This window comes from Elgaria multicarinata, chromosome 3 (assembly GCF_023053635.1).
Source record: "Elgaria multicarinata webbii isolate HBS135686 ecotype San Diego chromosome 3, rElgMul1.1.pri, whole genome shotgun sequence".
Taxonomy (NCBI): Eukaryota; Metazoa; Chordata; class Lepidosauria; order Squamata; family Anguidae; genus Elgaria; species Elgaria multicarinata.
Genome location: NC_086173.1, coordinates 154,412,870 through 154,427,343, shown reverse-complemented (window position 1 = coordinate 154,427,343; position 14,474 = coordinate 154,412,870). Strand labels below are relative to the sequence as shown.

Below are 14,474 nucleotides of genomic sequence, written 5' to 3'. Positions count from 1 at the left end.
TTGCATAGAAAAGGGAATTTCAGCAGGTGTCATTTGTATATATGGAGAACCTGGTGAAATTCCCTCTGCATCACAACAGTTAAAGCTGCAGGAGCTATACTAGAGTGACCAGATTTAAAAGAGGGCAAGACACCTGCAGCTTTAACTGTTGCGATGAAGAGGGAATTTCTCCAGGTTCTCCATACTGTATATACAAATGACACCTGCTGAAATTTCCTTTTGAATACAACTGTTAAAGATACAGGAGCCCTGTCCTCCTTTTCATATGGTTACCCTACTCAACTCCCAATCACATCACACCGCCACCAGTATATAAACTCCACCAAAGGGGCGATGAGTCAGGTGACAGGATTTGTGGCATGGGGCTATATCTCTCTGGCCTTAGAGCGCTAGCATGGGGCATTGTGGGAAATTAAAATGGCAGTCCTAAGCCATCTAATACTGCTGCTGGCCACCGCTGTTGCAAGGTTAAGCCAGCCAGGGTGCAACAATAGAGTGTACTTTGCCCCTCAAACCTGGTGCCGGCCCTGCAGCCAGACAATGGTGTTACACTGTGTCTCCTGGCTTGGACTGTGTAAGTTTACTCGCATGTTCTTGTGTGGTTAAAGCAAGGATGGAGAACCTGTGGCCCTCCAGACGTTCTTGGACTGCACCTGCCATTATCACTGACCATTGGCCATGCTGAATGGGACTGATGGGACTTGCAGTCCACCAACATCTGGAGGGGCACACATTCCCCACGCCTGTCTTAAAGAGACTTTGGGCTTCTCTACACTGAGGCTTTTTATCCTGTAAGTTTACCGGGGCTTCAGCTTCCAGATTCTTTTCTGTAGGATTAAGATCTACCCTTTACACGCACTTCCGCTCCCCCTGCCCCTAGAAGTTCCTTTATTTTGCAAGTTCTGTATCTTTCATTATACAGCCACTAGATGGTGATGTGGTATAGCTGTTCTAGCACCATTTCCTCTTTTCACAGAGAAATTCAACCTGTGATATTTAAATAGCTCATTATCCCTGATCTTAAAAAGAACTGTGATAAAGGTCAGAAAGCATGGGAAAGCGCCTGGAGTTGGATGACTATGTAAAGGACTGCAAACTTCTATGAGTAACTAATCTCAATTGCAGGATAGCCACCTGTGTACCCAAAACATTTAATAATGTGCTCTTATCAACTAACCTGGCAGTTTTACAGTGCAACCCTATACATCTTTACTCAGGTGAGTTATAGTCCAGGGAGAGAACAAGGTTGGGAAAGGTTGCTCTATAATAAGTTACCATCAAGCGATTTCTCTTAAGTTCAACCAAAATCTCCCTTCCTGTAACTTAAACCCCATTAGATCTATTCCTGCCCTCTGGGGTAAAGAACAAATCTTTCCCCTCTTCCTTCAGGTATTTGAAGAATGCTCTCATGTCCCCCCTCAGTCTTCTCTTCACCAAGTTAGACATACCCAGTTCCTTTAACCTTTCCTCATAGGACTTGTTTTACATATCACTAACCATTTTCATTCTGCTCCTCTGAATCCATTCCAAATGGATTTTTTTTCTGCTTATGTAACAATTGTAACTCCTAGTGTAATAAATAAAAGCTGCAACTTCATTCTAGAAAGAGGGAAATTGTCTTTAATGTTTTCTTCATTAAATCAGGGAATACATTATATTCCCTGCTACTGCAACATGTCAAAATAAAGGTTAAAGAATAAGCCATTTTGGGAGTCAAAACACCAATCATAGAATCATAGAATAGTAGCGTTGGAAGGGGCCTATAAGGCCATCGAATCCACCCTAAAGCATACCTGACAGATGCTTGTCCAGCTGCCTTTTGAATGCCTCTAGTGTGGGAGAGCCCACAACCTCCCTAGGTAACTGATTCCATTGTCGTACTGCTCTAACAGTCAGGACGTTTTTCCTGATGTCCAGCCGGAATCTGGCTTCCTTTAACTTGAGCCCATTATTCTGTGTCCTGCACTCTGGGAGGATCGAGAAGAGATCCCGGCCCTCCTCTGTGTGACAACCTTTCAAGTATTTGAAGAGTGCTATCATGTCTCCCTTCAATCTTCTCTTCTCCAGGCTAAACATTGGTCGCTACGAATTCCCCCAAAACAGACTGAGGGATTAACCCAAAATTCCATGTGAAATTAAAATGTTAATGTAATTCTTTGTTTGCTTGCTCGGTAACACTACTCCATCTTGCCCTTATCTACTTTATCCACATTTTATATATTTACTAGCTATGCCCGGTGTTGCTTGGGTTCATGATTAATGTTTACAACATTTATTTGGTATATAATAAACTTCTACGCATCTTATTCATTTTTAGGTTGTTGTTTTGTTTGGTTTAGTAAATTGTTTTGTTAGAATAAATGGGAAATTGTGTTAATAAGAACTGTATTTTAAATTAGAGCTTTAAAATAAAGCTCTAATTTATTTTAAATTATTTTATTTAAATAAATAAAATATTTAAATAAATTATTTTATTTTAATAAATAAACCGCATTTTTTGTTTTACCTGAAAAGCCTACACCTCCCATCATGCCTTGGCCGGAGCAGCCTTCTAAACTTTAAAAACGATCAGGATACACAACACCCTTTCTACCAGCTAAAAAAGATGCAAACCTAAAAATATGTTTTCAAAATATACCCGGCATTGCCCAGATATCTGAACAACATATAGTAGGGAAGCGGATCCACCATCTTAAAGTAGCAGGCGGTACTAGGCCTGTGAGTTAACCTTTAAACAAATTAAATTCATTTCCCCCCCTCTCTTACCCTCACGACAACCCTGCAAGGTAGGCCTGTCCTAGGCCTGTGAGGTAATTTTGAAACAAATTAGTTTTCTCTCTCTCTCATCCTTCAAGATGGCCAGGGCCATCTTGAAGCTGTCGTCATGATTTTGCTTGTCCCCACAGAAAACAAAAACTACAACTCCCAGCATGCTTTTTGCCCAGAGCTGCAGCCTCCTTCCCTTCTGCTCCCGATGGGGCCTAGTAATTGAGGCAGCCAACCCAGGTGCTCTCCCTTCAGGCTCAGGATGACGAGCCACTTCCAGATGATGGCTGCCACAGCCTGATAAACCTTCCCTCCCACCCAAGGCTATTGAAACAGAAGAGTGAATGGAGGAATGACTGACAGCTGAGGCTAGAATGGAATGGTGGGCGGAGTTAGTGGCAGTTGGGGACAGTCAGTTACTGGGGGGCGAGTTAGGACTGAGAGATAATGATGCCAGTACTACACCTCCTAGCATGCCTTTGGCGGCCCTCAGGTGCCCATGTCCTCTGAGAGACACTTTTCTCCTCTCGTGGCTGATGCTGCCCCTTAACAGAGCATCCAGGAGTAGCATCACCAAGGAGGAGAGGTAAGCGACTGTCAGCGGACACGCACAACTCCGGCCAAGTCCTGTTGGGACTGCCTCAGCTCACACTTCTCACTCATGAAGTGCTCCATCAGGAGCCTGTACTGAAGGACTTGGACTGGGCCAGGCCTTCGTCAAGCCTGTTTCTGGGCATGCATAGAGTACTTCCTTTTCCTCCTTCCTAAGGGTGAAGGCTCTACGTGTGTTTTCCTCAGTTTCTGAGAAAACCAATATCAGGACAGGGTGCTTTTGAGCATGTCCAATGTTCGGCCTCTCAAAGACATGCTGCTGTATTTAGTTATGATTTTAAAACCACACATAGCAGGTGGGAGGAGGCACCACAAATGGATGCAGCCCATTTATGTGGGTTGTTTCCTTTTATGTGGAATTGGGTTGACTGACTTTAGGAATCACAATGGCTGTCAAAGGCCAGTAAGTCTGGCCTCCTACCCAAGGCATGCTGGGAGTTCCACCCAAGGTATGTTGGGAATAGTAGGCGTAAACCATTTTTTTTTTAATTAAATTCTTTAAAAATACTTAAAAACCCCAAATTCATGTTTTTAGATTTTTTTTCTGATCCATGTACACAAATACCTGTCTGGGTGAACAGCATCAAGGCACTACCATATTTGGAAGTGGGTAAACATTTCAGGACATACGTGACACACACATACTTTCCGCTTTATAGGTAGAGATTATGGGCGCTGGCTAGGCAAGGAAACTACTACCATGTAAGAAGTACCAATATTTTTAATCCTAAAAATAGGAAATTAAAAACCAGTTTTGGACACACACAAAAAGGAATAGTGATATTTTACAGCACAATCCCATACATGTCTACCCAGAAATCAGTCCCATTGAGTTCTATGGGGCTTGCAGACTAAGCTTGCTTTTCAACATGTTTCAGAGGGGTAGCTGTGTTGTTGGTCCATTGTAGAAAAACCAACCAAATGTCTTGTGACCTCTTAAAGCACCCCTCCCCAATCTGGTGACTCGCATCAGCCATAGCCACGGTCAGGAACGCTGGGAGTTGTAGTCCCAAACATCTGAAGAACAGATTCCAGAAAGCTGTGCTAAGACAAGGGTAGACAACCTGGTGATGCCCTCCAAATGTTTTGGATTACAACTCCCATTAATCCCAGCCAGCATGGTCAATGGCCAAGGATTATGGGAGTTTTAGTCAAAAACATCTGGGAACAATCAGCTTGGGGAGGGCTGTCTTAAATGGCAACAGATTTACTGTGGCATTGACTTTCCAGGACTAGTGCAAGGGCTGGAAACCGGTGGCCTTCCAGAAGTTTTGGACTATAACTCCCATCATCCCTGTTCATTGGCAATGCTGGCTGGGATTAACGAGAGTTAGAATCCAACATTGTGAGGGCCACAGGTTCCCCAGCCCTGAATTAATGGAACCCATTTTGCCAAATCACAGGGTTGCTTGTCCCCAGTACTTGGTTTGCTGAGGTATAGTGCCCCTGAAGTTCCATTTAGTTCTCTTGGCCAGGAGCCATTGAGAGACCTATCCTCCAGGAATGTCTCTTACCCCTTTCATGGCCTCAAAGCCAGCGGCCATCGCCACCAGATCACCTAACAGATCATGTATTGTTTCTTTATGTAGTGTGGATTTCGGCATCACCGATTAAGAATTCTTAAGAACCTAAGAACACTAGAGGCCTTCAAGAGGCAGCTGGACAACCATCTGTCAGGGATGCTTTAGGGTGGATTCCTGCATTGAGCAAGGGGTTGGACTCGATGGCCTTGTAGGTCCCTTCCAACTCTGCTATTCTATGATTCCAAGAGCCACACTGGGTCAGACCACAGCCATTTTGTTCAGACTGCCAACCAGCTGCCCCAACGGTAAACCCACAAACAAGTTACAACAACTGGGACTCTTTACCTTGGAAAAAAGGAGGCTGAGGTGTACACATTATGCCTGGTGTGGAGAAAGTGGATAGGGAGACCTTTTTCTCCTTCTCCCATGACAGTAGAACCAAATGGGGTCATCCCATGAAGCTGATTGGTGGGAGATTCAGGACGGATAAAAGGAAGGAGTTCTTCACACAGCGTATAGTTAAAGTATGGAATTCACTACCACAAGATGCAGTAATGGCCACCAATTTGGATGGCTTCAAAAGGGGGTTGAATCAATTCCTGGAGGGGAAGGCTATCAATGGCTCCTAGCCCTGATGGTTGTGTGCTATCTCCAGTATTCGAGGCAGTAAGCCTGTGCGCAACAGTTGCTGGGGAACATGGGTGGGAGGGTGCTGTTGCATGTCCTGTTTTGTTGGTCCCTGGCTGACGGCTAGTTGGCCACTGTGTGAACAGAGTGTTGGACTAGACGGACCCTCGGTCTGATTCAGCAGGGCTCTTCTTAGGTTCTTAAGTTGTGAGTGCCACGGCACCCTCCCATTCACGCTCCCCAGCAACTGCCTCCACTTTGTGTCTCCCTTCCCCCGAGGTTTCGATAATTCCCCCAAGTGAAGCAGACCATTGCTCTCTCTAACCCAGTACCAATCTTAGGCAAGGAGTGTTCCTAGTTCTGCTACCTTTATTAAATGGAGATTGCATTTGGGATCTTGATCTGGGATGCAAAACATGCACTCTACCGCTGAGCTATGGCACTTTTCCTTGACAGATTATCTTTTTCTCTTTAAAACCATACTGAACTGAGATTGAGGAAAGCATTTAAAACCAAACACTTTTCTAGGGAAATCCTCCATTTGCAGAAAGACTGGGGTGTGACTGAGAAGCCCTCCCCCTCACATTTTTACGCCATTTTCCTCCTAACGTTTATTTATAATATTTTTAAAAGTCACCCTCTTTGCCTAAAAGGCACATTAGGGGCTGGATGAAGTTTTAAAAGCACAATGCATGCAATCCATTGGCAACCTCTAGGGCTTAATGTTCCAAAACCCAAAAGCGATTCCCTCCCCCCCCCCTACAAAAAAACTCAGCATTTGCACGATTTGTCTCCTGTGTGGGTTCTCTCGTGAGCAACGAGGGTAGAGCTTTGATTGAAACTTTTCGTGCAGTGCGAGCATTTGTACGGTTTTTCCCCAGTGTGGATTCTCTCATGTCTAATCAGGTGCGCTTTGTGACTGAAGCTCCTGCTGCAGACCAAGCATGTGTAGGGTTTCTCGCCTGTGTGGCTTCTCTTGTGTCTGTTAAGGTTTGATTTCCCACTGAAGCTTTTCCCACAGGCCGTGCAGGTGTACTGCTTTACCCCTGAATGGCTCCTCTCGTGGCCGATGAGGTCAGTCCTGTGCTTGAAGCTCTCGCCGCAATCCAAGCACTTGTACGGCTTCTCTCCCGTGTGGATTTTCTCGTGGCGAAGGAGGTGTGCTTTATGGCAGAAGCCTTTGCCGCAAACAGAGCAGAGGTAGGGTTTCTCTCCCGTGTGGCTTCTCTCATGTCTGGTAAGGTTGGATCTCCCGCTGAAACCTTTCCCACAGATGGAACACGCATAGGGTTTATCCCCTGTGTGGGTTCTCTCGTGGATGATATAATCCGACCGGTGATTGAAACCTTTCCCACATGCTGGGCATTCGTAGGGTTTCTCACCCGTGTGGGTCCTTTCGTGCGTTGCCAGCTTGGCGCTTTGGCTGAAGCTCTTCTCACAGTATGAACATTTATATGGTTTCTCCGTGTGGGTTCTCTCATGAGAAATGAGGGTCGAACTCTGGCTGAAGCTCTTCAGGCACTGCGAGCATTTGTAGGGCTTCTCCCCCGTGTGGATGCGCTCGTGTCTGATCATGTGCGCCTTGTGACTAAAGCTCCTCCCGCACACCGCGCAGGTGTAGGGCTTCTCTCCCGTGTGGCTTCTTTGGTGCCTGTTGAGGTTGGACCTGCCACTGAAGCTTTTCCCGCAAAACGAGCAGATGTGCGGCTTCTCTCCGGTATGGGTTCTCCAATGAGCGATAAGGTAGGAACGCACGTTGAAGCCTTTCCCGCAAAGCGAGCATTTGTGTGGTTTCTCTCCTGTGTGGGTTCTCTCGTGGGCAAGGAGGTACGACCGCACGTTGAAGGTTTTCCCACAATACAAACACGTGTACGGTTTCTCTCCGGTATGGCTTCTGTCTTGGGCAAGGAAATATTTTCTCCAAATGAAGATTTTCCCATAATTCGAGCATTTGTAGGGTTTCTTGCTCACTCTTTTTCCCGTGTGGCTTCCCGGTTGCCTGTCTGCTCTGTATTGATTGGCCCTGCCCAGATAGCGGAAAACGCTCCCCCTCGTCATGGCCCTGTTGGTTTCCATGTGCTTCATGCTTCCGGGCAAAAAATCTTGCTCTTCTTTCACGTAACCGTTGCCTGTTGGAAACAACGGAGAATCATGAGACCAAGCACAATTCTATGCAAACAGGAAGCATTTGAAAGACGCCAAGAGAATTGATTGTGCAGGGATGGTCAAAGGGGGCACTGAAGGAACCAAACTTCCCTTCATTCGTTAATCAGTAAGCACAGCAGAGCGACATTGTGTCCAGGTAGCTATTTCTCAAGTGATTTGCATATATTTTATTATTTATTTGTTACATTTTTCTACTGCCCAGTAGCTGAGTCTCTCTGGGCAGTTTACAATTAAAACCATAAAATGCAACAAACCGAAACATAATATAAAGCTTTAAAAAATACCATGTAAACCCCAAAATTAAACACAGCAGCAGTTACAGCCCAGGGAAAGCCTGTGTGAAAAGAGAGGGGTTGTCTTTTGGAGCAGAGAACAGTGGAATTTTGAGTTCCCCCAGCTGCTTTTTCACCCACACGAGTAGAGAGATACCTTTTCTCCCAATGACGGAAAAATAACATGGGGAGGGTAATTTTAGAGCTGGAAAATGGTTGAACGCAAAAGAGATACTAAACCTTTTGGTCACTTCAGTGCTGTAAACCAGTCTTCTCCAACCTGATGACCTCCAGATGTGCTGTCTCAGACAGACAGCATGGCCAACGGCTAACTTCTACTGGCTCATGACCTGACTTAAGGAGGGTAGCAACAGCAGGACTACCACCATACAGATATATGGTAAAAAGTGGATCCCAAAATGCATGTTTGGTCTAAAGCTATGATCCTTAGAGGAGGTCCTGCTGGCCATTCCAAAATGAACGGAATGTCCCCATGAAGAACCTTGGCGGCGGGGCCTTCTCTGAAGCAGCACCCACCCTCCAGAAAACCCTCCCTTGTGTGGTTCGGGAGGTGGAAAATATAAGATTTTTTAAATGCCTCCTGAAAACATAACTTTTTACACAGGCTTTCTCTGGATTTTAACTTAGCTGGTTTTATATTGCCTTTTTTTAAAAAAACTTTTGATGTTTTACATTTATCTGACACTTGTATTTTATGGTTTTAATTGTGCACTGCCCAGAGAGCCTTGGCTAATGGGCAATATAAAAATGTAACAAAAAATAAAAAATAAAAATAAATCTTCAGGAGGCATTTAAAGTACTTCAAGGACCACCATCTCGTACATCAAGCTGCCCAAGCCTTTAAAGTGACTTCTCTGTCTCAACAACACTGGAAATATGACGGGCAGGTATGAAGGGCAGGGACTTCTCAGTGGTGGCACCAATACTGAAGAATTGGTTCCTTCTCCGGGTGCCCCTGCCAAGGTGGGTGGCTACTAAAAAGAAGGCCTTTTCTGCTGTGGCACCCCAGCTGTGGAATCAGCTACCTAGAGAGGTTCACCTGGCACCTACATTGTGCTCGTTTCGGTGCCAGGGGAAGACCTTTTTATTCTCCCAGGCATTTGAGGTTTTCAGTTTGTTTTTGTCTGGTATTGTATGATAAATCTCTGCACTACTGCTAGCTTCTGTTTGGATATTTTTATTTTTGTGTTCTAATTCTAAACTTTTATATTGCATTTTATCGTCTGTATTTGTAGGCTTTTAACAGTTGTGAACTGCCCAGAGAGCTTTGGCTATCGGGCAGTATATAAAAAGGTTAATAAATAAATGTTTCCCCTAAAACTAGTCTTTCAGCTCAAGAGTCTAGGAATTTTCCGCTACACCCTTGAGTTAATACCCAAAGGTGCAGGTGAAAGTATTGGGCTGGGCTGAGCAACACTGCCCCTTCCATGTGATCCGGCCCATTGCGTGGATGGTGGGGCCGTGAGATAGCCCAACCAAGTGCTCACCTGACTGAACCCCCGAGACAGTTGCGCTTCCATCAGATGCCCACGGCTCCTCTTCTGGTTCCACCTTTATGATCACACCAGGAAACCCTGAGCCGAAGAGAGATGCAAGACAAGTTGTGATGATCAAAACTCCCAGGGTCAAAGGGAATGACGACTGCGTGAATCTCACTCAACGGGTTTGACTTCTGGTTTGTTTTAGCACTTCCGCCTGCTCCCATCCCTACCCTCCACTGCTTGCAGGACACTGAAGAAGAGCCACGTTGGATCAGACCAAGGGTTCATATAGTCCATCAGTCTGCTCACTGAGTGGCGTTCACGGAAGTGGCCAACTAGCTGTCGACCAGGGACTTGCAGTCTCGTTGGCTTGCTGGGACTAGTTTACAGGCCTCCTGGGAAATCCAGGAAGGTTTTGCAGCTCGTTGGCCACTGTGTGAACAGAATGCTGGACCAAACGGACCTTTGGTCCGATCCAGCTGGATCAGACCAAGGGTCCATCTAGTCCAGCACTCTGCTCACACAGTGGCCAACCAGCCGTCGGCCAGGGACCAACAAAGCAGGACATGGTGCAACAGCACCCTCCAGTCCATGTTCCCCAGCTACTGGTATATATAAGCATACTGCCTCCGATACTGGAAGGATTAATGGACTTTCTCTGAACGCTGCCCTGAGATCCCAGTGATATAGGGCGGGATACAAATGTATAAATAAATAAATTAATAAATAAATAAATAGTAGCCATTGATAGTTTCCTCTTCCAAGAATTTCTCTAACCCCCTTGTAAAGCCATTCAAATTGGTGGCCACCACCACATCTTGTGAGCGCTAATTCCACAGTTTAACTCTGCACTGTGTGAAGAACTCCTTCCTCTTCTCTGTCCTGAATCTCCCACCAATCAGCTTCATGGGATGATCCCGGGTTCTAGTATGATGAGGGAAGGGAAAAACGTCTCCCTCTCCACATTCTCCACAGCCCGCATAATTTTGCATACCTCTGTCAGGTCTCCCTTCAGCCTCCTTTTTTCCAAGCTAAACAATCCCAGCTGTTGTAACCTTCCCTCATAGGGGAGATGCTCCAGCCCCTTAATCATCTTAGTTGCTGGAGGGGGCATCACAAAAAATAAAGAGGCTGTGCACGCAGACGCACACCCACCAACCATGTAACTGAAGCACCACCTTGGGCCATCAAGCATGTGCCTCTTTCAGCAAGCTGACACCATAACCATCAGCCCTCCAGAAAGGCCTTACCTTGTTCATAGTCTTGAGCATCTGACTCCCATGGCTCCTCTTCTTCTTCCACTTTTATCGTCACAACAGGAAAACCTGGTAAGGATCAGAGATATGAGAGGAGGAGTCAAAAGGATACATCAAAGGACCTCATCTTACTGCATCTTATTTTATGAATTACTTTGATGGAGACAGGATCACAGGCAGAGAGAACATGAAGGGACATCCCAATGTCATAGAGCAGGCATGAGCAACAACCGGGGATCTGTGGGGAGGTGTAATTTATCCTCCCTTCTAGAACCCACCATTGAGTGCACCCTAGGGCGACCATATGGAAAGGACTGGGCTCCTGTATCTTGAATAGCTGTATTGTAAAGGGAATTTCAGCAGGTGTCATGCAGCACCTGGTGAAATTCCCTCTTCATCACAACAGTTAAAGCTACAGGAGCCTTGTCCTCTTTTGTATCTGTTCAAGAGGACAGGGCTCCTGCAGCTGTAACTGTTGTGATGAAGAGGGGATTTCCCCAGGTTCTCCATATATACAAATGACACCTGCTGAAATTCCCTTTTCTAGGCAACTGTTAAAGATACAGAAGCCTAGTCCTCCTTTCCATTGGGTCACCCTAGTGCACCTACACTGCTGCATCACCAAATTTGCCATTGAAATTCCATGTAACACCACAGTGATGGCAACTCCCCCCCCCCATGACTGTGCTTTAAAACAGGGGTGGGCCCACCAGATGTTTTGGCCTACAACTCCATTAGCCCTAGCCACTACAGCCAATGGTGAGAGACCATGGGAGTTGTAGGCCAAGACATCTAGAAAGCCGCAAATTGTCCATCCCTGCTCTAAAACAAGGTGAGTAGTTCCTGCACACCTTGTTTTTCAGCAAAATCGCCAGATTTTTTCTGCTGCGAATTTTGCAGGGCGGGGGAAGAGAGAGGGCTAGCACTATCTGGAAAAAAAGGCTGGGTGGGCATGTCACATGTGAGTTGCATCCTCCACCCCGGTAGAGAATTTTTGGGGAAATTTATCTATATATTAGATTTAATGCATTAATTTATTATAGTAATACCTCTTCACAGATCTAGACATTCTCAACTTCAACAAGCACTCTATTCCTGTGACGTGTTGAAAGTGAGAGTGTCTAGATCTGTGGAGAGGTATTACTATAATAAATTAATGCATTAAATCTAATATATAGATAAATAGTCCCCAAAATTCTGTACCGGGGTGGATGACATGCAACTCACATGTGACACACACACACACACACACACAGCCTGACAAACAGTCAGAAGCATTATAAAACCTATAAAACATTTCACACTGCATCTAAGGCTTTTTATAGGTGTTATAATGTTTAATTGAATGCACAGGCATTGTTGCAATGTCCCTTATTTTTTTTAAAAAAATAATAATCGTATGCATTGTACATATTTATTTTAGAACTTAGTAAGTTCCTGAGAATAATAATAAAAAAACCTCCTACCCTGCATTATATGGAGAGATTTCAGAAGGAAGGAAAAGGAAAAAGGACATTTTGTATCATGGGTGGAGCAAAGGTAGAGGGGATCTCCTGGTAGATTCTTGGTGACGACTTGCAGTAGATTGGCATGGCTTTCTGAGCCCCAATTGTTTAACAATAACAGCAAAATGATAAAGCCTCCTCCACCTCAAATTATCCTGGTGAAATGAAGGGTTGGCACAAATCCAGGTCTGTCACAAAATGAGCTGGGAGCTCACCCTGGGCTAAGCACATGCTCCTTAATTTTTGTGAACCGCCCAGAGAGCTTCGGCTATTGGGTGGTATAAAAATGTAATAAATAAATTCTAAGTGCCTGTCTGACTCCTAAGCCTATACTTTCCACTCTGGTCTGGTTGGTGGATCTTGGGGTTCTAGCAAAAAAACCAAAATATAACGTGGAAGCTGGGATCCTTAACACCCTGCTCACACAGCAATCCTGGAAGGGGTATTAGGGGCTGCTATTTAAGGAGGTTTCAGGAGCGGAGGAGGAAAGAAAACCTTTTTCCCTTGCTCACTCTCCAGAAATCTCCTCGTCATCATGCAACCTGCTTGCTCACCTGCCTTTTGCTCTGGCCCAGACAACAGTGGTGGTGGTAAGGAAAAGCAGCACTCAGGTACAGGACTGGCAGCTAGGCCCGAACCCAAGCCTTTTAGTGCTTCCCAGCACACACTGGGGGTTATTTCAGGGGGGCAGGAAAGAAAAACAAAGATGCCTTTTCGCCTTTGCCCCCTCCTGAAGCCTCCTTCCTCCTGTGAGGCCTAAACAAAGCTCCTCTTCCAAGCCATCTGAAACTATGCACTGGAGCACTCCTCTTGGGGCCTGGGTAGACACTGCAACATTTTACTGTGGATCCCTACTTTTGCTGCTCTGCTCTCCTTTTCCATCAGATGCCAAAGTAAACATTCCGGCAAATTCTCAGAAAGTCCAAATCCTAGATGTTTCGGGGCAGGGGGAAGTGCACAAAAGAAACCTGTGAATGATTGATATACAGAAGCACGCCACAGATCCGGAACAAATCCATTTGTGCAGCCCCGAATTCAGCATCGAACTCGATTCTCACCTGAATAGCAACCTCTGACAGCTTCGCTCGTCTCCGAGCCTTCATGAGCAGCGGGGAACTCTGGTTTGTCTTCTTCTATCTTTAACATCCCATCAGAAAACTCTGATCAATAGAGAAGTAGTTGTTTTTAAATGGATGCTGTTGTTTTTATACTGTTGTTTTTGAGGGTTTTAAATTTTGTATACGTTTAATGTTTACTGTTTTTAACTTGTATTTATTATTTATTTATTGCATTTCTATACCGCCCAATAGCCGAAGCTCTCTGGGCGGTTTACAAATTTAAGACAATTCAAAACAAAACAATAGTATAAAACCATAATATAAAATACAATATAAAAGCACAACCAAGATAAAAACAGCAGCAATGCAAAAATACAAATTTAAAATACAAATTTAAAACAGCAAAGTTAAAATTAATTCATAGACTGTTAAAATATTGGGAGAATAAAAAAGGTCTTCACCTGGCATCTAAAAGAATATAATGTAGGTGCCAAGCGAACCTCCTTAGGGAGCTCATTCCACAGCCGGGGTGCCACAGCAGAGAAGGCCCTCCTCCTGGTAGCCACCTGCCTTACTTCCTTTGGCAGGGGCTCACGGAGAAGGACCCCTGAGGATGACCTTAGGGTCCAGGGAGGTACATAGGGGAGGAGGCGTTCCTTCAGACAGCCTGTCCCCAAGCCGTTTAGGGCTTTAAATGTTAATACCAGCACTTTTGTAAACCGCCCAGAGAGCTTCAGCTATGGGGCGGTATATAAATGTAATAAAATAAATAAATAAATAAATATAAAAAGTAGTAGTAGTTGGCAGCTTAAGGTTTGGTAGAAATTCTAGAGTCTCCCCCAAGTCCTAATAGTTTTCAAATGATGTGCATTATCTGTTGCCTCACCAGAGCTGTGGTCGGGAGCCTCATTCTCATCCACAAACTTTTGCTCTGGAATCAAAGCACTTGAAATGCACTAGAAAGGTGCTCAGTCAACCCCCTCCGCCTGTATATTGAACACTCGGGAGGGGGATATCTAGAGTGACCATATGAAAAGGAGGTCAGGGCTCTTGTATCTTTTAACAGTTGTGAAGAAAAGGGAATTTCAGCAAGTATCATTTGTATGCATACATCACCTGGTGAAATTCCCTCTTTATCACAACAGTTAAAGCTGCAGGAGTCCTGCCTTCTTTTGTATCTGGTCACT

The 14,474-nt window shown here is 45.0% G+C and overlaps 1 protein-coding gene across 1 annotated transcript; it reads right to left on the bottom strand.

The window, feature by feature from the left end:
• Nucleotides 1-5,623: 5,623 nt before the first annotated feature.
• On the bottom strand, nt 5,624-13,375 carry LOC134395587 (zinc finger protein OZF-like). Its single transcript, XM_063121747.1, has 4 exons — nt 13,288-13,375; nt 10,719-10,793; nt 9,475-9,561; nt 5,624-7,657 (listed from the first exon to the last, which is right to left on the bottom strand). The coding sequence occupies exons 1-4, from the start codon at nt 13,373-13,375 to the stop codon at nt 6,300-6,302; spliced, it is 1,608 nt and encodes a 535-aa protein (XP_062977817.1). The 3' UTR covers nt 5,624-6,299.
• Nucleotides 13,376-14,474: the final 1,099 nt, after the last annotated feature.

What these genes read in the sequence shown, in the direction of transcription:
- LOC134395587 (XM_063121747.1), bottom strand. Translation starts at nt 13,375, where the DNA reads ATGTTAAAGATAGAAGAAGACAAACCAGAGTTCCCCGCTGCTCATGAA. An exon ending in TGTCAGAGGTTGCTATTCAG is followed by an intron (nt 10,794 to 13,287) that starts GTGAGAATCGAG and finishes GATCCTTACCAG; the next exon opens with GTTTTCCTGTTGTGACGATA. An exon ending in TGCTCAAGACTATGAACAAG is followed by an intron (nt 9,562 to 10,718) that starts GTAAGGCCTTTC and finishes TCTTCGGCTCAG; the next exon opens with GGTTTCCTGGTGTGATCATA.